Raw genomic sequence first — 23,070 nt, 5'->3', positions numbered from 1 at the left:
CGAGGAAGGAGGAGGACGTTCCTGGCACGAGGAGTAGGATGAGCAAAGGCACTTCTCAAGGTCCAGCAGAACAAATGTCCCAGCCCTAGCGCCTCACCTGGTGATAACAGCCAAACATTACAGAGAGCTTTGAGGTTTGCCGAGTGCTTTGCAGAGGTTAGCTCACGAACTCACAACAACACTGTCAAGTAGCTGCTACTATTATTCTTATTTCCTAGATGAAGAAACTGAGGCAGAGGTTAAGTGACTGCCCGTGACCACATAGCTTGTAAGCGTTTGAGGGAAGAACAAAACACGAGACGTTGAAAAAGCAGAGCTGGCAGCAGATGACACTGGAAGGGAAAGTCTTCAAGGCACTCCAGAGACCCTGCAGAAAGAACTCCTCAGGCTCAGGAACATCGTCTGCTACCCGAGGTCGCCATCCTGCCCTACCTGTGGATGTCCCCATTTCCCCACCACATGAATCAAAAATGTGGCATCACAAAATCACAGAATTTCAGAGCTGGAAGGGACCTCGACATACCTTAAAAAAGAACAAACAAAAATACAACCACCCCTCTTACTCCCCCCAAAACAAAAACAAAACCACAAACATCTATTAGATACCCAACAAGTAGTCATCCAGGTTTTTCCCTTGAAAACTCTCAACGTAGATGAATGAGACCACTCATACCTAAGGTAACCCATTGCATTTCTGGATAACTCTAATTATCTGGAAGTTTTTCATGGCTGATCCTAAATAATGCCTCTTTGTAACTTCTATCTCCTGCTTCTGCCCTCTGGGGCCAAAGAGAATAGGCCTAATCCTTCTTCCACATGAAGACCAATGTCATGACTTCTCCTGAGTCTTGTCTTCTCTTACTGAAATATCCCTAATCCTTTCATGTAATGTTCACATGCCAGGAATCTGAGGCTCTTGAGAAAGAACTTGAGTTGATAGACACCCTATACTTTACTCTGGACTGGTCAAACCAAGTGAAGAGCATTATGTGTGGTACTGCATTTTAGGAAGTACCTGGATAGCTGAGAGAATTGAGAGGAGGGCACTCAGAACAGTGAAGGGCCTCAGCATTCTAGCCTTTTGGGGTCTTGATTCTACCGTCCAGTTGTTTACCTCTCTCAGTTTTCTGTCATCAACAAATCTGATACTTTTTGTCCACATCATTGATTTAAATGTTGAATAGCACAGAGTCAAGCACAGCTTCTGGAGACAATGCACTGGAGCCACCTTCTACCAAGTTAGTCTCAAACTACTCTTTACACCTGGCCATTCACTTGGATCTTAATACACCGAAATAAGCTACGATCTAGCCTATATAGCTCCATCTGTTCTACATGACTAGTATGAAATACTGTTGTCAAATGCTTTGCACAAATCTAGGTAAACTATATCTACACCAGAGGTGTCAAATTTGCTGCCAGCAAAAACCCCTGAGTGAAGCCTGAAGCAGATTAAGATGTAGTTGGGAAATATTTAACAAAACGAACAAAAATACAACCTAACATCAATAATGTTAACTTGTGGTTTTCTACATCAAGATATGGCCCACAGGGATCCATTTCTATTTGAGTTTGACACCACTGACTATACCATCTGATCACATCTTGCTGTTACTCCCTCTTTCACTCTGCCTTGCAACCTCAAACCCCGTTCCTCGTCCTCAAGGTGACCTCAGTCTGTCACCCCCTTAGTGCTCTCCCAGGCCATCACCCCTGCATTACATCTCCTTCTCCCATCCTGACCCTTACCGAACCACTTTAACCCAGCACTGATTTCTTCTCTTGAATCCTTTGCCCCGTCATCATGTTGCCAAACTTGCCCTGCCAAGCTTCAGCCCTGGATTACTGCCATCATTCACTACCTTCCTTCCTACTCATACGCTGCTGAAATAAAGCCAGAGAAAAATCATGAATCTCTAACTGAATCCACTACAAATTTGTCATGTAATCTCTGCCTGGCCCTCACTGCTTCTTTTATACCTCCCTAATTCATTCAATATCCTATTCATCCCAGCAGCAATTCCAAGCCTTTTCACCTCTCCTCAAGTCTCCCGTTCCGCCAGCTGAGAGCCTTGTCTTGATATTTCACTGAAAAAGCCAAGCCATTTGCCAAGATGCCTCCTCTCCTCTTCACATCTCCCAGACGCCTTCTGCCACTATCTCTATCTTCACTCCTGTCTCACATGAGATGGCGCTTCTCCTTGCCAAGGGAAACCTTTCTACATGCACAAGTGATCCCATTTCATCCTATATTCTCCAGGAGACTGCTCCCTTTATCATTTCCACCCTCTCACTTATCTTCAATTTCTCCTTGTCTACTGACTGCTTCCCTACTGTCTATAATTATGCTCACATCTCCCCCATCCTCAAAAAAACTCTTTAATTAGGCTGTCTACAATACGGCTGTCTTTCCCTCTTCTACTTTCTCTCCTCACTCTCTTCTAAGCTCTCTACGGTCTGGTTTCCTACCTCATTATTCAATTGAAACTGCATGCTTTCTTTCTCAAGTTATCAGTGATCTCCTCATTGCCAAATCCAATGGAAGAAATATCTCCTCTCTGAGTTCATATGGTGGGTAACTCTTACCAAACATATACTTACCACAATGAAGAAATCATGGAGATAAAAACTTATGTTTTATTATTATGCTTAAGCATAGGTTCAGGCCTCAGAAAACCTGAACCCTGACTGGGTTCTTATCTTACAAGGCAAAATTACATCAGTGACAGAGGAATAATTCTTTCACACACGGCAATCTTGCACATTCTTCCTACGCCATGTAAGTTAAAGAGAAGATAGATCCATAATCCTGTGCTTCCTTCAATGTCATAAAAATAGAACAGAGTTGTAAGGAAACAAACCTCATCAAACAAACTCTATAGGGAAACCAAGTCAGGTTACAGATTAAACTACATTTAAAGGATTCATAATTAGGCTCATCTGAAGAGGAGGATTTACGTGTAATCAAGGAGTCAGGGACAGTTGAGATTCTTCTCTGGCTTCTTATCTAAGGAATGCTTAAGGCTCTAAGTAAATTTTTGCATCTCATGGAACAGGTTTTGATCAGTTGGGGTTAATATTCAGACAGACCTTTGGTTAGCCAAAATTTGTAGGCAATATGGCCTTGAGTCCTAAATAATAAAAGGAAATCAAAAATTCCCATAACAATTTCTTAACTGCCAAATCAATGGCCTTTTTTCAATCTTCATCCTACGTGAACTCTCTGTAGTCTTTGATGCTGTTGATCGCTGCCTTATCCTTGATAATCTCTTCTTTCTAGGTTCTTGGGGCACTACTTTCTCCTGGTCTTCCTCCTCCCTACCTGACTACTCCTCAGTCTACTTTACTGGATCTTCACCCAGGTCACACCCACTAACCCTGGGTGTCCCACATGGCTCTGTCCTGAGCCCTCTTCTCTCTATACACTACTAATCTCATCAGCTCTCATGGACTTAATTATCATCTCTAGGCTGTAATTTTCAGATCTACTTATCCAGTCCTAACCTGTCTCTTGACCTCCAGTCTCACAACTCTTAGCTTCCTACTGGCAGCTTGAACTGGATGTCCCGTAGACATCTTAAACATGTCCAAAAACTGAACTCATTATCTATCACCCACATACCTTCCCTCCTCCTAAACGTCCCTATTACTGTCAAGGATACCACTATTCTCAAAGTCACTCCTCAACTCTGTACTCTCTCACTCTGCTCCCCACCCCCATCATATCCAATCTCTTGCTAAGACCTATTGGTTTAATTCTCATCACATCTTTCACTATACAAGCTTCTTTCATGTGACACTGTTCACCATCTTTATGCAGGGTCTTATCACCTCATGTTTAGACTATTACAACAGCCTGTTGGTTGGTTTCTCTGCCTCAAGTGTCTCTCTATTCCAGTCCATCCTCCACTCAACCGTCAAAGGGATTTTCCTAAAATATAGGTCTGACTAGGTCACCCCCCTGCTTGATAAACTCCAGTGTCTCCCTGTCACCTTCAAGATCAAATACTAAATTCTCCATTTAGTTTTCAAAGCCTGCCCCCCTTTACCTCTCCAGTTTTTTTTACACATGCTCTCCAATCAAGTAACACCAGCCTCCTATCTATTTCTCACACAAGATATTCAATATCTTGACTCCAGGTGTTTTTAGTGGTTATGGCTATTTTCACTGGAATTCAATATCTTGACTCCAGGTGTTTTCAGTGGTTATGGGTATTTTCACTGGAATTTTGTCCCTCATCTCCATTTCTTGGTTTCCTTCAAGTCCTAGCTAAAACCTCACCTTCTACAGAAAGCCTTTCTTAATCCCCCTTAATTCTATTGACTTCTCTCTGTTGATTATTTCCAATTTATCCTGTATATATCTTGTTTGTACATAGTTGTTTGCATGTTATTTTCTCCATTAGACTGTGAGCTCCTTCAGAATGAGGAATGTTTGGCCCTTCTTTGTATCCACAGCACTTAGCACAGTATATAGTATGGCATATAGTAGGCATTTAATAAAAGTTCACTGACTGATACCAATTCCCTCTATCTACCAGTTTAGTAACCCTGCCAAAAAATGGAATAAAGGTTATTTTGTTCTTGTGATCATTCCTTTCTTTTCTAGATGTTCTTTAATCATCTTTTAAATAATTCATTCTAGAAATTTCTGAGGAAAATATAAGGGTGCCTATCAATTGGGAAAAGGCTGAACAAATTATAGTATATGAATATAATGGAATATTATTCTACTGTAAGAAATGATGAAGAGGATAGTTTTATAGAAACCTGGGAAGACTTGTATGAGCAGATGCAGAGTGAAATGAGCAGATCCAGGGGAGCAATTCATAGTATAAAATCAACATTGTCAAAATGAACAATTTTCAGAGACTTAGGAACTCTAATCAAATGCAAGATTCCAGAGGACCCCATGATGAAGCATGCTATCTACCTCCTGACAAAGAGATGCTGGCTGCAGTGTACAGTGTGAGACAAATTTTTTTAGACATAGCCTTTACAGGAATTTTTTTTTGCTTGACTATACTTATCTACTACAAGAGTTTTCTTTTTCTTTTTTTTCCCAATGGAGGAGGAGAGAGAAAATCAATTTTTGTTAATTGGAAAAAAATTAAAATAGAACTTTCCTAAGTATTGGGAAGGGTTGAGGAAGTTGTTCTGAATGGAGACAACATGGCTTGGAAATGACCTGGAAGTTACAAGCAAGATTGCTTCCTTGGGTCAGAAAGGTGAAAGTTCCTCTATTAGACCAAAGTATGTAGTTCATCTGATCCACATGACTTGAATTTATTAAGGGCATAGAGGTGCTACCTTACTGTATCCTTACTTATAATAATTATCCACTTCCTATTAGACATTTTTGTTTTGTCTATTCCTACTGAAAGGCCATTCTCTATATGCATATATACATATGAGTAAATAAATAGAAAGTAAACTTAGAGGGAAAAGGCACTAGCAGCAGAAGACTAAGAAAGGCCTCTGTGGACAGTGGTGTTTGAGGTGAATCTTGAAGAAATCCAGGGATTCTAAGATTCTGTGAGGAAGGAAAGCATTCCAGGCATGGGGAACAGCCAATGCAAAAGTATAGGAATTGGGAGATGCGAGTATTAGGTGAGAGGAATAGCAAATGGGTCAATATAGCTGGAGTACAGTGTGTGAAGGGAATGTGTAAGAAGACTGGAAAGGCAGAAAGAGGACAGGTTGTGATGAGCTTTAAAATGCCAAGTGAAACAGTTTATATTTGACCCTAGAGGAAAAAGGGAGTCACTGAACTTTACTGAGTAGAGCAGTGACATGGTCAGAGAAATCAACTCAGCAGAGAGAAAACTCTCAAGAATGAAATACTGATGATGCAAAAGAATTTTGTTGAGGAACAAGAATGGTCTGAAGACTGATGTAAATGTACAGAGAACTTACCAACCAACTTAGATTTTCAAAGAGGTATACAGAAGATGGAAGCAAGGGAATGTAACAGAGGATAAACAAAAACAATAGGGAATAGTCCTATAAGAATACTCTCAGGAGTGATAAAACGCAGAATGAATTAAGGCTGGCAAGTAAAACTAGGGCAATAAAAATGGTGTTTTGGATTTTTTTTTCAAAAGCTATATTGGGGAAAACATGAGATCAAAAACTGGAAAGGACCCAGTACTGCTTGGAGGTACTTAAGACAATGATAATTGGCAAAAGAGAGAAGGAATTGCTACTCAATTCTTGCTTCTATTCTTTGCTAATGGTACTCCAAAAATTTTTGATGGGCAAGAATATTGGGCTGAATCTAGTAAGATGAAATTTAATAGGAAAAGACATAAAATCTTACATTGGTTCAATAACCTGACGTCACAAGTAGAAGATGGGGAACACGTGGTTAGACATTAGTTAGTCTGCAAAAGACCTGGGGTTTCAATTCCATTCCATCCAACAGGATGTGGCAGCTAATAAAGCTAGTGCAAACTTAAACTGCAGTGAGATTCACAGCTTCTAGCAATCAAGTGGTAATGTTCAGTGGTACTGAACCCTGATCAGACCACATTCAGAGTACTGTGTTTAGTTCTGAGCACCACAAGGTTGGAAGTACAATGATAAACTGGAGAATGACCAAAGGACAGTAACCAACATAAAAAAAAGGCCTCAAGTTCATGGCACATGATGATCAGATGAAGAGATTGGGAAAGTTTGTTGTTATTGTTCAGTCATTTCAGTGGTATCCAACTCCTTGTGACTCCATTTGAGCTTTTCTTAGCAAAGATATTGGAGTGGTTTGCCATTTCTTTTTCCAGCTCATCTTACAGATGAGGAAGCAGAGGCAAGCTGGGTTAAATGACTTGTCCAGGGTCACACAGCTAGTTAGTGTCTGAGGCTTAGCCTGGAGAAGAAAAGATTCAGGGGATATGATATTAGTTCTTTACATATTTAAAGGGCAGTAACGTGAAAGAAGAATTAAGTTTGTTCTGTTTGGTATAAGAAGACATAACCAGGAACAGGTGGTGGATGTGATTTAGTTAAGCAAGTTCTTGATACTGAAAAATAAGAAAGATAGGGGAAATGACAATCACTACAATAATTGCATACAGAAGTCTCACCAATCTAGATCATTCATCAGAATGAGGACATCTAAAGAGTCCATAAAATGACTTTAATCAGCAAATGCTTGACTTAGTTATCAATGGGGAGACAGAGCTACAAGTGCAACACTGAGAATAAACTCATTTATAAAATCTTATGGATAGTGGAAAATTTATGACATGTTATAAAATAGCATGCAGTGGAAGTAAAAAAAAAGCCAGTTTAAAGCAAGCTTGGTGAGAGACCCAACTCAGAATGAGAAAGTGGATAAAGAATATCTATTGTCCAGACTATGACATACATACAATTGGATGAACCTACAGAACTCATTCACTGCTCTGTTTTGTATGTATAGACACAGGGTTCTTTAGAAATTTACATGATAGAAGCAAACTATAAATGTCACATGTATGGTGGATTCTTCAAAAAAATTTTTGTATTACTGTTGTTAATTTTTAATGTCTTTACTGAGGTACAACTGAGAAAGGCTTTCACTGGAATAGATTTGGGAAACTGATTTAAAAACCACCAAAAATAATGATGGTTATGCTGAAAGTTAAAAAGGCAAACTGTATATAGCTTTAAAACTCTAAGATTTCAGCTATTACATGTAATTTACTATTACTTCTACCACGAGCATCCATAGTTATTAAACTTTTAAATTACACAAGGACTTTGTTAACCACTCTGTGTGAGGGGCAGATTAGGGGAAAAGATCATGAGTTACAATTTGTCAGTAATCCTTCTGAGCTTTGTGTTGCTGGCAAATTCTGATGAAAGGCACCATATATGTCTTTATTCAAATTATTGACAAACATGTTAAACAGCAGAGATGCCTGGGGCAGTCCACTGAAGACCTCCTTCCAAAATTACACTAAACTACTAAAGACTATTCCTTGGGGCTGCCCCAATATTCAACTAGCTCTGAATCCATCTAATTGTTCTATTAGCTAGCTAAATTTTTCCATCTTTTTCATCTGACTTTGTTAAGTGCTTTGCTCCTATCTAGGTAAACCATGTCAAAAGCATCCTTCCCACTAGGTTACATCCAGTGACAGATTTCGTCAAATGCTTATTGGATACTCTTGGATTTGGATAATAGCTATACACCTCATATCCCACAGGGCTATGGGAAATTGGCTCATGTCTTTTGCTTATTTTCTTTTTTGGGTGTGGTTGGGTTTTAGTGGTGGTAAAAGACCTACCTTGTTTGGTTGTCCCAGTAAGAAGTCCTGGCACCAGCAGAGGAGTTGGGACGTTCCACTGAGATCTCTGAAAGGCAACATGTCAGCTGGAGGAAGGCAGTGTAGTTAGGGGCATCTAAGGACGCTAAGCCCTTCCTCTCCCCCAAGGGATCTATACATACCTGATTATAAAGTTGTTCTCATCAACTCCAAAACATACTTTCTTCTTATGGTCTTAGAGTTTACAAGTGATCAGCTCTGTCACCCATATGCCTTCACCACATTAAAGGGACCTGATTCTGCACCCTCTAGACAGAGATGATCCTAGAGTATCTTCATGGGATCACCTAACAAAGAGGACAGAGCTCAGTACAGCCTGTTTTTTCCCTTCTCCCTCCAACTCCCACACTCTAATTCTCACCTACTGAAATTCTCTTCAAGGATCAGCTTTGGAAGGCGCTGCTGACCTTCATGAATCCTGAGGTCCAAGGATAAAGTGTTTTCTTCCTCTTCACATTTAATACCCCTAGAACAGCCTCTAACCTTTGGCCCTATCACATTTTACCTGGAATCCTACTAATCTATATATATACACATCACTACTATTTTGAAAGTACCTTGGCAGCAGGGACTAGGCTCATTTTGTTTCCATTGTTAAATGAATGTTGGATGAACTGAACTGAATGGAGCCATATCCCAGAGAAAAGCTGGTTCTTTGGCTTCTCCATAGTCTGTGTCGTTTTACTTACCCCACTATGGTCAGAAAAAAATCACCCTCGGCATGCCTCCCTGCTCCTCTCCATCTAACCAAATTTTATCTGCCCTTTTGTCAAGTGGCATCTCCTCCAGGGATCATCCCTAGCTACTTCAAATCCATCTGACCTGCTCCATCTCTAAACTCCCTGCTGCCCTTTTACACACCATGTATTCCTTAAGTGTTCTGTCATGCTTCTTCTTAACCAGACTGTAAGCTTCCTCCGGGCAGGGATCATGGCTCTTCTGTTTTCACCTGGTACAAAGTAGGCATTCAAAAGGACCTGACTGATGATTAATAAGAGACCAACAATCTTGATTTTTTTTATTTCTTCTTTATAAACAAATTGACATAAAAGGAATCTGGGTGAGAGCATCAGTGAGACCATGGGTAGCACTCTGTTCTGTTAACCCAGTGACAAATGATGTTAATGGACAGCTTGTGGAATCAAACTCTTGGACTGGGAGAGACCAATGCTGGCAGCAAGTCTGCTTCTGAGACGCTGGCAGCCACACTGCCTTTTTTGTGTTGGAGGGGTGGGGATGGTGAGAGAAGGATGAATTAAAGGGGAGAGGGAAGGAGAGGGGAAAGAGGGCTGTCTGGCCAAACCAGAGGCAAGTTCATTGCTGGGTAGCATTAACTATCCCCCCCAAACTTGGGAGTACCTGAAGGGATTTACCTTCTCAGTCTAGACATCCATCCAGGCCCCCCTTTCCCACTTCAGTTTTCTTGGTTCTTACAAATCATCTGGTCCAAATCCCAGGGAGGCAGCTAAGGAGCAGGGGGTGATGTGGAGGGGAATACAGAAGCAGGACCCCTTGATGCCATAGGCACCCTTCTTTCTTTGTGGGATTTTTCTCATCAGATAAGTAAAAGAGAAATCAGGACTGAAGGTAGAAAGGTGGAAGGTGCTGGGAATGGTCCTCTCTACTGACTAGGGAGGTAGACCCCAGGGTTACTTTCAAACCTCTTCTACAGGACCCTCTGGGGGCTATGGTCAGCTTTCCAGTCCCTCCAGAAGAAGAGTATTTAACCTTCTGAGTCCTCTGGAAAGGGGCTAAGACCTTCCAGGGCTGAGGGAGGAAGGAGGGGGGAAAGAGCGGGGGAGATTATTGGCAGTCTCACTCCTTCTCCTGCCTACTTCCCAGCCTCTAGGTTGGAATGGATGTGAGCTGTGGATCACTGCACAGGTGCTGGAAAAAAATAAATAACAATAGAAAAGACTCTTACAAAAAGAAAACATTTGCACCATTAGTTGGGAGTATGTAGCTGGGGGAAGGATGTGGTGCACTGGGGAGGAGGTGGCCAGAGTCCCCATGTGACATTGTAGGATGGGGCCATGCTGCTAACTTGATAGAAAACTCCCAAAGTCTGCACCTATCAGGGTAGGGCTACTGGCAGTGGAGCTGGCTAACACCACCACAAGGCCTTGTACTCTTGTTCTTAAAGCAATACCCACAGTGTGTAAGTGCCTGGTCTCAGCTCCTTTTTCAGGGGCTCAGTCCATTCCCTTCATGCAAGGCCACAGCACCCAGAATAAATACAAAGGGATGTGGGCCTCTGAATCATGTTGCTTTGCCAGCTCCAAGCACCCTCTCCCTGCAGGGAAGGGTTGGGGGGCCAGCAGCTTTGGGGAAGGAGGAAGAGCAGCACCAGCCCTGGATGAGAAGGTAGCAAACTCCCCTGCCCCTCCAGAGGGATGGGTATAGCAGGCTAATGGGCAGTTCCTTCTCCTCTCCTTGGCCCTTCATGGAAGGGCATGTCATTGGAGGGAAAAGCACACATTTCAGAGTGACCAGCCTCAATGAGGGAAGGGGGAAACAGGGGAGGACTGGTCAGTGTGGGGAGGGGAGGGAAGAAAAAGGAAGGAGACTGCTCCTCAAACAGCCTCCTGGAGTCTCATAGCCCTCTGCAAAGACAACCAGCCAAGAAGAGGCATGAGAACAAAGCCAGCTTGAAGGAAGGAAGCCAGGTCAAGCATTCCTGATCTGGGAATAAAGAATCCAGGTGGCCAAACCAGCCATCCAATGTATTCCCCTCTGGAGTCTTCCACCAGCACAGAAATGGGATGGCTCTGCAATCTTCACCGGGAGCTGCCCATGAGCAAGACCATTAATTCATCTTCATTGTTGGACAGCCCCATTCAGGGCCAGGGGCAGGGCCTGTTTTTCCAGGAACCTGCTGGGTGCTGGGCAGGGGTCCGGAGGTGTGCGTGCGTGCGTGCGTGCATACAGGGGCAGGGAGGGGTGCCTGCTTGACTTGGAGGCCCCCAGAATGGTGCTGCATTGTGCTGGGCTGCACTGAGCCATGGAGGCCTCAAGTAGGTGTGAGCTGGGCCTCTGGGGCTAGGCAGATGGGACAGATATCCTTCTCCAGGAGTTCCTCAGAACTTCCCTTGCTTTAGTCTGTCAATGTGGTAGGTGAGCTTCAGCGCTGGACCCAGCTTTAGACCCATGTACTTCATCATCATATCGCTCCGGAGGAGGAGCAGGGCCTTCCCGTCGATCTCCTGTCACCAGAGAAAGGGGAGTTGAGAAGGGGTCAGATGATACCCTTAGAATTGAGCAAGTGTAACTGGTTATGGGAGCTCTCAAGCACCAGAAGTATTAAAGTTTTGACCTGAGGCATCAGGCATCACACAAGGATCACTCAGGTCTCAAGTCCTACTTTCTTCTTCCCTGGGACAACTGTAGTGCTGGAGAGATAACTACTTGGCTAAGGACCACATGAAAAACAGCCTTGATTGTGACAGCATGATTTAACACTAACAGTTCACTCTTTGGAGTCTAAACTCTAAGTTTAGACTTGGAGTCAGCAAACTTGAGTTCAAATCATGGTTCCACTACTTATTGTGTTTAATCCTGGGCAAGTTTATCTTTCTCATCTTCTGTTTGGCTGCCTGTAAAATGGAGATGATAAGATCTGTGCCACCTCCTGCATAGGGCCCTTGATAAACCTTATTAGGCTATGTTAAAGGGTTTACAAAGTGCAGTCATTATCCATCGTCATGCCACACTTAGCCAATTCCACCTTCTCTTCCCTTGGCCTAGAAGGCCCTCTCCATTTCTTTTAGCCCCTTCCAATCCTTCTCATCCTTCCGGGCACAGCTCAAGCCCTAATTTGTCCAGGAAGCCTTTCCTGCTCCCTGGAGTCTATCCTAATCTGTTCCTTTCTTAGTATTTAGACTTTGTATATTGATGAATATGTCCTGTCACAAGATGAGACAGTGGCACTGTGGGAGGCAGGAAAGGTGGCTGTGGATCCTGGCCAACACTTCTACTTGTGGGGCTTTGGGCGAGCTGCTGAGTTTCTTGAAGCCTCAGTCTCCTTATCTACAAAATGAGGATAATACCTACCTCATGGAACTGCTGTAAGGAAAGTGCTTGGTAACCCCTAAAATGCTACACAAATGAAAAATTATATTGTTATTGTTCTCTTACTGTTTTTTATGTGTTTTGTCTCCCCAACTAGACTATGAGCTCTGTGTCAGTGGGAACTAGGCCTTTCCCCCTTGCATTCCCCATGATGTCTATCTAGCTCTAGCATGGGCATCTAACCTGGGACCCAATCAAGGAAAATCAGTCAATTAATGAGTAAGGGTTACTGGGAACTTACTATGCACCTAGAATTGTGCTGGATTGTAGGGAAGGGGTTCTCAATCTTTTTTGTGTCAGAGGCAACTTTTGGCAGACTAATGAAGCCTCTGGAATAATGGTTTGTTGCCTACACTCATAAATGATGGAAATGCTAAATTTTAGTTATATATTTAGTGAAAATGTAATGTCATTCCCCCTCCCCCAATCCAAGTTCATAGATCCCCTGAAATCTATCCCCAGATCCCTTGGGGGTCCTTGGACCCCAGGTTAAGAACCCCTGTCGTAGAGGATGCTGAACAGTTATTAAACATAATGCCTGCCCTCCAAAAGCTTATAGTCAAGTTGCTAAGACAAAACTAATGCACATAAACCAGAATCCATCTGGGATAAGTCCAAAAGGAGAATTACATGTTTTCGAAAGAGGTCAGCATGGGGTCCCAGCTGAGGATCAGCATCTCTGACAAACTTCATCACATCTTCTACCGTCCAAGAGGAGGGGTCCCGGCTGCTCGATCGTGATGGGTCTCGGGATCCCAGATAGCGATCAGAACCTACCAGATAGGAATATGACAGAAAGTTACATCTTCTGCTCAGTCACACACAAAAATGAAAATGTCATAAGCTAATGGTACTAATTAAAAAAAAAGACCAGAACTTACACATCCAGGAATATTCAGACTCTCTCACAGTTGAAAGGAGCCTCAGAGGTCATCTAATCTATTTTGTGCCTGAATAGGAATTCACTCTACAACATAGTTGAGGACTGGTAGCCTTCCCAAGTTTTAAGGCCTCCAGTGATGGGGAACTCATTACTTTCCAAGGCAGCTCATTTTATACCTGAAAAGTACTTTTAATACTTGGAAGTTCTTTATATCAAGCTGAAATCTATTTTTATGCAATTTCTGCCCTCTGGAGTCAAGGTGAGTAAGTCTAATCCCTCTTCCACATGACAGCCCTTCAAATACTTGGAAGAAGCTCTCACATCACCAGAGTCTTCTTTTCTCTGGACTGTGTCCAGTTCCCTTATCTAGTCTTCATGTATCCTGAAGCTGAAGCTCTTCATTACTCTGGTCACCCTCTAGCTTGATATCTTTCCTAAGAGATGCCTTGGGAGCCTGTTCTTTCGAACTGCCTGTGGAAGGAATCCCAGGGTCATTGATTTAGGGCTAGAAAGGCTCTTAGAAACAACTAAGTTACTGTATCATGGCAGCCTAGATTATGATTTGGGGCATGAGACCAGAGAAAGTCTTTTACCAATGCAGATTTGAACAGCTGGCCCAGTTTACCACAAGTGACTCCTCTTCAGGAGGTATCTTGCTCCTCCAGCTTCTCTATTTTTGTCAGGGATATCACTTCCAGTTAGCTACAATGCAAGCTGCTTGCAAGGAGGGATTGCTTTACTCTTTGTAACTATATCCCCAGGGTGACAGTGCCTGGTACTTAGTAGGTGTTTCATAATGCTTACTGACCAACTGATTGATGGAGCTGAAAGGGACCTCAGAGACCATCTAGTCAAACTTCTTCTTTTACAGATCAGGAAATTGAGGCTCAGAGTGGTGAAATGATTTAGGTGAACTCAGGCATCTAGATTTATGAGAGGAAGTATGGCCTATATAGACGAGCCTAAGAGTCAGAATGATACATGTTTAGGTCCTCACTCTGACACATTCTGGGTGAGTTACTTAACCTTTCAGTGGCCCAGGCAACTCTCTAAGATGCTAAATTGCAGTAGAATTGTTGATCTGCATTGGCAGGAATTCCCTACACCAAAGAAACATTAGGTCAGGATTCCTCCTCCAAAAATAGAAAAGACTGATATCATACTATTAAAGAAGGTTTAGGGAATGTCAGTTCAATTCAGCGTGACAATCACATACTAAGTGCCTATTATGTGCAGGGCATTGTGCTAGGTGTATCTAGAAAGAAGCCACACAGCCCCTAATGGGGGGAGGGGAAGAGAGGTAACTATAATATACAAATATTATATTCAGTCAACTATTATGTGCAGAGTCCTAGATGCTTCTAGCAACCTGAGGTTGATGTCATGGTGGGCTGCTACATTCTACTACCAGGTACTGTTATAACCAGAGACAGAATCTTGGAGATCATTGGCTGAGTCCAGGAGCATCTCTGTTTTCCTCTCTCTGGCCATTCACTCTCTTCTCCTTTCTTGCATTGCTCCCTGCAATCTGTGCCACCAGCTGCCTTTATGATGCCCATTTAGGTTCTCTCCTGTCAAGTGACCTGACAGCCAGTGGCAAAACTAGTCCTTGACGTGTTGCTGCTACATAGGTATAACAGGAACGAGAGACTCTCCAGACTGTCCCAACGTCCTTACCTGAAGACTTGGCTTTTGAGTTCTCTATCAGCCTGGGAGCAAAGTTTTGACATGGTAGTATGGTTTAGTATAGTATAGTGTTTGAACAAAGCTAGAGCATTGGTATAGGAACCAATACCCAGGGGACTATATTTTGGGGGCATGTTTGTTGAGGCTGAAGGAACTGGGGTAGGGAAGAGTAACAGACCTTTCTCCAAATGGAGATTTCAAGCCAATCTCAAGCTCTGGTGAATAAAGTTTCCCCACTGCCTGCTTAAGAGTCCTACTGACACACTCAGGTCAGGAACAGAAGTGGCATTCTAAAATAAAAACAGCTTGAAAATGGTTAGACTGGATAAGGGGTGAGGAACCTTTGGTTTCAAGGCCACATATGGTTCTCTAGATCCTCAAGTATGGCCCTTTGACTGAATCCAAATTTCACAGAATGAATCCCCTTAAAAGGATTTGTTCTGTAAAGCTCGGAGTCAGTCAGAAGGCCACACCCAAGGCCCTAGAAGGCCACATGTGGCCTCGAGGATGCAGGTTCCCCACCCCTGGACTAGAAGATCTCAAAGGTCTCTGCCATCTCTGACATCCTATGGTTCAATGGTTTGAAGGTAAGACCCAAACAAGCCTGGTAGAAAGGGCGAAGCAGACACTAGACTGATTTCAGTCCTGTTCTGTGTCCAGATGCTCTGTCTCTTTCTATAGTAGGAGATGTTAAAGGGCTCTGAGTCAATTTCTTGGGCAAGGCTGGTCCTATGTCTAGAAATAGTAGAAAATGGTACCAGGTGGGTACCTTGGCTATTAATTTCTAACCCACTGACTGATATGGTGTTTGAAATACCCACTACCACTCACTCTTTTGCCAGAAAATTCTTGGCCAATTACCCTTAGTTACTTAAGTGCATGATTATGTTAAATAATTACCAGTCAATTATATATCAAAATTACAGCATGATGAAATTGGAGGGGACCTTAGAAATCATTGATTTTAATCCCTTTTCCCATCTCACACTCCACATATGAGAAGAATGAGTTCAAGAAAGATTAAGTGACTTGCCCAGGGTCATGCTGCTAGTAAATGGCATAGAGGGGCCTTGAACTCTGATCTTTTGACTAAAAACTCTGCATTCTTTCTTCTACAAGCTCATGCTGGCTCTTGGGAGCTCTTATCACTCAGCCATCCCTCTACGACGGGAGAATTTCCAAATCTTGGTTTATCTTGGACTTGGATTCTTCCTCTTCTTCACTTACATCCAATCGGGAAGTCCTATTGATACCACTTTTGAAATATTTTTTCAAGAAAGGAGGCCTAGCAGTACCTGATCTCAATATATTACAAAATTATCAAAACAACTGGGTAGCAAGTAAGAAATAGGAAGATTGATTGGTACAACAGTTTAGGTACATAATATGTGGAAGCCAGTAACCCAGTATTTGGTAAGTCCCCAAATCCTAGCTACTGGGGCAAGAACTCACTCTTCAACAGAAATTTTCACTGGGGAAACTAGAAAATACTCTGGAAGACACCAGAGATAGACCAACATCTCATTTTGTATACCAAGATAAGCTCCAAATGGGCACATGATTTAGATCTAAAAAGTGACATCATTAGTAAATTAAAGGAACATGGGAGAAATCATCTGTTGGATTTATGGAAAACAGAAGGGTTCATGACCAAACAAGAGAAAGATTCACAGGAGGTAAAATGGACAATTTTGATTACATAAAATTAAGAAGTTTTTGTACTAACAAAATCAATACAGCTAAAATTAAAAGAGAAGCAGGAAACTGTGGAAAATAAACTTTGTGGCAAGTTTCTCTTATAAAATTCTCATATAGTAAACTGATTCAAATTTATAAGAGCTATCCCCTAATTGATAAATGGTCAATGTGTATGATTAGGCAGTTTTCAGAGAAGAAATCCAAGCTATCACTAATCACATGAAAAAAGTATTCTACATCACTCAAAATTAGAGAAATTCAATAAAACAAATCTTAGGTACCCATTAGATTGGCTAAGATGACAAAAAAGGAACAAGACAAACTCTGGAAGGATTCTGGGAAAACAAGAACTTTAATGATACAGCTGTGAATGGGTCCATTCATTCTCGAAAGCAATTTATAACTATGCTCCCCAAAACTATTAAATTGTACACACCCCTTGACCCAGCAATATCAATACCGGGTCTATACCCCAAAGACATAAAGAAGGAAAAAGATCCATACGTACAAAAATGTTTGTACAGCTCTTTTTGTGTTAGCAAAGAATTAGAAACTGATGTGGTGCCCATCAATAGGGGAATGACCAAACAAGTTATGGTATATGAACGTGATGGAATACTATTGTGCTATAAGAAATGAGAAAGGAGAGGGTTTCAGAAAAACCTGGGAATAACAAATTCAAGGTGAAGTGAGCAGAATGAGAAGAATATTTTATACAATATTGTAAAGATAATCAACTTTGTTTTTTTCCCTCCCCCAGAGAAGGCAAGAAATACGATGCCCATTATACATATGAAGTCATGCGAAATATATTCCCATATTAGCCATGTTGTAAAAAAAAGCAAGAAAAATAAGAAAAAAAAATATGCTTCAATCTACACTCTGAGTTCATCAGTTCTCCATCTAGAGGTGGATAGCATTTTTTATCATGAGTCCTTTGGAATTATTGTGGATCGTTATATTGATCGAGGTGCTGAGTCTTTCACAGTTGATTACATTACAATATCCCTGTTATTCCATACATTTTCCTTTTGATTCTGTTCACTTCACTTTGCATCAGTTCATATAGGTCTTCCCAGGTTTTTCAGAAATAATCCTCATCATTTCTTATAGCACAATAGTATTCCATCACAATCATATATTGCAACTTGTTCGGCCACTCTCCAATTGATGGGTATCCCTTCAGTTTCCAATTCTTTGCAACCACAAAAAAAGCAGCTATAAATATTTTTGTACATGTGGGTCCTTTTCCTTTTCCTTTGATCTTTTTGGGGTATAGACTTAGGAGCTGTATTGCTGGGTCAAATGGTATGCAGTTCCATAGCCCTTTGGGCATAGTTCCAAATTGTTCTCCAGAATGGCTGGACTAGTTCACAGTTCCACAAACAGTATACTAGTGTACCTAAGATAATCAACATTGAAAGACTTAGGAATGCTGATCAGTACAATGACCAACCACAATTCCAAAGGGCTCATGATAAGACATGCTGTCTAGATGGATAATTGATGGACTCAGAATACAGAATGAAACACTGTCTTTCTCCCTGTTTCTTTCTGTTTTCGGATATGGTTAATGTGGGGATTTGTTTTGCATGACTATACATATTTGTAATAGGCTTTGGTTTTCTTGTCTGCTCAATGAATGGTGGAGAGGGAGGAAAGAGGGAAAGAATTCAAAACTGATAATAAAATAAAAACGAATTAAAAAATAAAAACAATTCAATTCAACAAGCATTTATTCATTTATGCCAGGTGCTGGAGATATAATGACAAAGGTCCAATTCAAATGCCATCTTCTTCACAAAGTATCCCTATTACTGCAATTGGTAATGAACTGGTTGCACCTCTCATATACTTATCAAAAATGTGCTAGTCTATATGTATTATACTTTTACCTGTTATATGCTTCTATGCTATAAATGATCAGATCCATGAGAGTAGTGACCTTCTATCATTCCTAGTATAGCACTCTGTACGTAGTAGATGGTTAATAAAAGATACTGGGCTAAGTCACCACAAGCCTCACCTACAGATACTGTGTAGGCTCCAGAACTGGCAACATAATTACTTTTCTTCCACTTCTCTTGGGGCATCCTCAGGGTCAAAGCTGACACCCCAGGGAGGCAGGATGGAAGCATGAGCAATAGGGAATGGCTCTTCAACCATTACTTACATGTACTCTATCTTTCCAAAAGCCCTTTTACTCCTTGCTCTAATGTCACTTATAAAGTACCTACTATGTATCAGGCCTTGTTCCAGGTGATGTGGACAAAAATACAAAAAAATGAAACAAATAAAACAAAAAATGAAACCACGTCTCCTCTCAAGCGTATTATATTCTATTAAGGAAGACAATATAACGTGTGTGTGTGTGTGTGTGTGTGTGTGTGTGTGTGTGTGCATAACACATGCAGAATAAATACAAAATACAACGGAGGGAGGGAAAAAAGGAACCAGTGGTTGATGGCAGGGTGAAGCTGGTGGAGAGAATCAGGAAAGTCTTCATATAGAAGATGATTCTTCAGCTGTGTCTTGAAGGAAGAGAGGGATTTCATGAGGCAAAGTAAGAAGGGAATACATTCCAGGCATGTGAAGCAGCCACTGGAAAGTCATGGAGACATGTGTAAAGAACAAAAAGGCCACTTTGGTTGGACCACCAGGTGCAGAAAGGGGAGTGATATATAATGAGGCTGGAAAGAGCTTGAGTCCAGTACATGAAGGCCCTTACAAGCAAAACAGGAGAGTTTATATTTTATCCTAGAGGCAACAGGGAACCACTGGAACTTTTTTGGTGCAGGAAAGAGACGTAGACAAATATGAGCTTTAAGAACGTCTCTTTGGAAGCCAAAGGATGGACTGGAGAAGAGAGAGAATTGAAACAAGGAGACCACTTAGGAAGCCACTCTAACAAGCTAGTCTAGAAGTGATGAAGGCCTAAGCCAAGATGGGGACCATATGAGTAGAGGAAAGGGGTCTAACGTAAGTGAATGTTGTGGAGGGAGGAAAAAAAAGCAAGATTTGGTAACTGACTGGATATGTGATAGATCATAGAATTTAGAGCAGGAAGAAATCTTCCAATTCCATCATTTTACAGATTAAGAAACTGAGGTCCAGAGCATTTAAATGATTTATTCAAGATCATATGGGTGGCAAGTCTAGGATTCAAATTCAGGTTTCTGACCACAAGTTCACTGTTCTTTCCACCGTACTATGCTGCTTCCTTACAGGCAAAATTATGATCCCCTTTGCTGTGAAGAAGACTTTGGAGAAGTTTTCTAATATGCCTGAGAAAATGCAATAAATTAGTGGGGAGGCAGGGAATGACGTACAGAATTTCCAACTGCTGCCATACAGCACAGTAGAAAGAGTTTTGGGATTTAGAGTCACAGGATAATAGAATCTCAAACATAAACAAGGAAAAAATCTCAGAGATCTTCTAGTACAACTGTCTCATCTTGGAGATACCAACATAGAGTCCTAGCAAGATAAAGTGACTTCCCCAAGGTCATATAACCTGACTCTAATTCCAGCACTCTTTCCAGACACCATTTTGCTTTTCTAGCTCGGCTACTTACCACCTATGACTCTGGACATTTTCCCACTCTGGGTCTCAGTTTCCTCTTTTGTGAAATGAAAGGAATGGAATGGAATGATCTCTAAGGTCCCTGCCAGCTTTAAATGCTAAGATTTTCTAACTCTCATATTCTATCTATGCTAATTTCTATTGCTATTTTTTGCTAGCAGCATTTACAGATTCAGATGGAGGTTTGGGATTTCATTTAGCAGTCAATGAATCCAAAGGGCCCCAAATAGCATGCTACGTGTCCTGCTTGAGCTGACCTGCAGATCTATTAATGACTGCATTTTAATAATTACCCACAAACTCAGTAATACCCTGAGTGTAGATTCACCAAAATACTGCTATGAAAGGGAGAGGTAGTGTGGTTTAACAGAAACAAACCTAGGAGTCAGAAGAACTGGGATTTAATCCCTTTGTCTATCACATACTACCTGCTTACCCTTCAGCAACAAATATTCATTAGGGGCTTCTTGTAGAAAGGCACTGAAAGAAAAAAGATATGATACTTCCCCTCATGGAACATATAATCTAGTAAACTTCTTGAGTAGGTCACAAGATCTGTGAGTCTCATCTAAAAAACGGGCAATGAGATGCCAGTAAAGTAATTTGTAAGCTGTAAAGTTCTACATAAATGAGTCACTATCATATAAGGCAGGTCTATTTTAGACTCTATGCAAGGGGGTCTGTATCTGAAGTATCATCTCAAGGAAGTTGCACAGTAAAATACTAAGGAGAATGTAAGGCCCTACTAGATTTTAATTGATACACATATAATATGCCCAATATATCAAAGTACCCATACCCTACCTACCAACCCCTTGTCTACCATTGCTTCTCACAGAAGGGGACCAGGATTGTCTCTGCCCTACAGGTGAAGCTCCTGAGACAATGACTTACCTACTGTTTCACACTGAGGTATGGAGCACCAGAGGTCTATTGCCATGCTCTGAGCCCACCACAGGTTGCTTCACAGCTTTGCACACTTTTGTACTCACTTTAATACTGCCAAGTAGCTAGTTGGGGGTAACTGTTATTTTAATTGCTATCTATGGTTCAGTGTGTTCTCCAGAGCAAGACTGCCTGTGATAAAAGATGCAGACTCATTCCAACCTGTATAAAGGACCTCTTCTTTTACCCTAAAAGCAGCCAGCCCCCTGGTGTACTACAAAGTTCTGCTACTCTCAGCACTGATAGAGTGAAGTACTGGCTGGTCTTTTAGAGCTCCATATTAGATCTGTACTTGCCTATAACCTGATTTCTGTCTGAGGCTAGGTCTCTGCCCATTAGCATGGCTGTCTCAGTATAAAATGGACCTAATTCTGCTTTTGGAAAGATGGCAGAATTTTTTATCAATACTACAAAGCAACGGAGGCTCAGCTTGCCAGGGACACTCGTTGATGTGACCAGTGCTAAGGTTCAAGCACTTAATTTTTTTTTTCTGAAATGCTGCTACTTTTTTTTTAATTCTACTTGAGTATACAGGGCACACTGCCTTTGAACAAGAGTGCTTTATGGAAATCCAACCTCAGACCGATATTTTCTCTTGTGTCCCAGCAGAGGGCACCAAATCCAAGCAAAAAGTTAGCAAACCCAGTTTGTGAAGGACAAATCCCCTGTGTTTTCCAGTAAAAGCTAGTTATTATGTATAAAATGGAGATACAAATCTAAATTCTTCTGTGGAGAGTGGAGATCAGGTGAGAATGCAGATGATCACGTGCCTTACCTGCTGATGGACACAATCCTTAGGAAGTATTAATCTCCCCTTCCCTCTGAGATCAATTGGTTCTACCGACTTGATAGATCCACAGCAAAACCAGCTTTGCACCCTTCCTTGGAAGGGGTTCTGAGGCAAAGCAGTGAGTATGACCTATGGAGTACAGATGACTCAAAACTAGGGTCATCCTGAGCAGAGAGCAGAAATCTGAATATATAACAACAAACACAACTCAAATTTTTTGTAGCATTTTGAAGTTTACAAAATGTTCTTACAACAACCCTATGAGACAGCACAAATTATCCCTGTTTTATACATGGAGAAATCAAGATTGAAGTTAAGAGATGTGCTCACCTAGTTAGTTAAGTGTTGGAGTTGTGACTTGACCCCAGGTGTCTAGTCTCCAAACCCAGCCCTCTTTCTACTACCAAAGGCTGCTATCACTGGGCACAAAGGCAGAGACCTCTGTGATTTTAAGCACTTTATGATACCGAGAATAGGAGCACCTGCACATGTAGTATGCATTTAACTGATACTTGTTTAACACTATTGAAAAGAGTAATTTTCAGCAGAAATCATTTTCAGAGAGATGCAGACAAAATGGTTTATCTGGAAAACATCAAGCAGGATGCTGAAGGGTATGGAAGATTTGTCAAAGGAAGAGGAAACTAGAGACAATGAACCTAAAGAAGACCAAGCGAGGACTTGGACCTGTGACTTCATTGGGCTAAGTAAGTCCTTGTGAGGAAAACTCCCTCTCTTAATGTAAATCAGCACCTCCTGGCAATTTATAATTTTAGAGTGGTACTTATCTGTAAGATGGGGATAATAGTATTGGTGATACCTAACTATGCTCTTGTGAAATTCTAAAGAGATAATGCACACGAAGCCCTTTGCAAACCTTCAAGCTCATCAGAACCAGTTACTATCACCTCAGGCAGAGGAACAAACACTGGACCTGTGGCTTCCCTTGTACAGGGAGCTCCCAAGTGAGGAATCTCCCCTTCCAGGTCAGTGCTGGTTACCTGGGACCCTGAGAGGTTAAATGACTTTTCCATGGCCAGGACACAGCCAAGAAGTGTCAGAAAGGGGACTTCAACTCCAGTGCCCCTGGCTTTGAGGCCAGCTCTCA

The 23,070-nt window shown here is 41.7% G+C and overlaps 1 protein-coding gene across 6 annotated transcripts in view; it reads right to left on the bottom strand.

Moving 5' to 3' along the window:
• Positions 1 to 9,291: 9,291 nt before the first annotated feature.
• SCMH1 (Scm polycomb group protein homolog 1) overlaps positions 9,292 to 23,070 on the bottom strand; it is a 120,397-nt gene continuing 106,618 nt past the window's right edge. For 4 of the 6 annotated variants that reach the window (XM_036747106.1, XM_036747109.1, XM_036747107.1 and 1 more), the window contains 2 exons: positions 13,008 to 13,150; positions 9,292 to 11,512 (listed from right to left, as the gene is read on the bottom strand). In XM_036747106.1, the coding sequence (XP_036603001.1) occupies positions 11,387 to 11,512; positions 13,008 to 13,150 (269 nt within the window). In that variant the 3' untranslated portion in view covers positions 9,292 to 11,386. Of the gene's footprint in view, positions 11,513 to 13,007; positions 13,151 to 23,070 lie in introns of those variants that run through there. The other 2 variants (XM_036747111.1, XM_036747110.1) reach the window with 2 other exon arrangements.

Source organism: Trichosurus vulpecula, chromosome 2 (genome assembly GCF_011100635.1).
Source record: "Trichosurus vulpecula isolate mTriVul1 chromosome 2, mTriVul1.pri, whole genome shotgun sequence".
Lineage (NCBI taxonomy): Eukaryota > Metazoa > Chordata > Mammalia > Diprotodontia > Phalangeridae > Trichosurus > Trichosurus vulpecula.
Note: the sequence above shows the minus strand (reverse complement) of the source record. Positions and strands in the feature narration are given on the sequence as shown.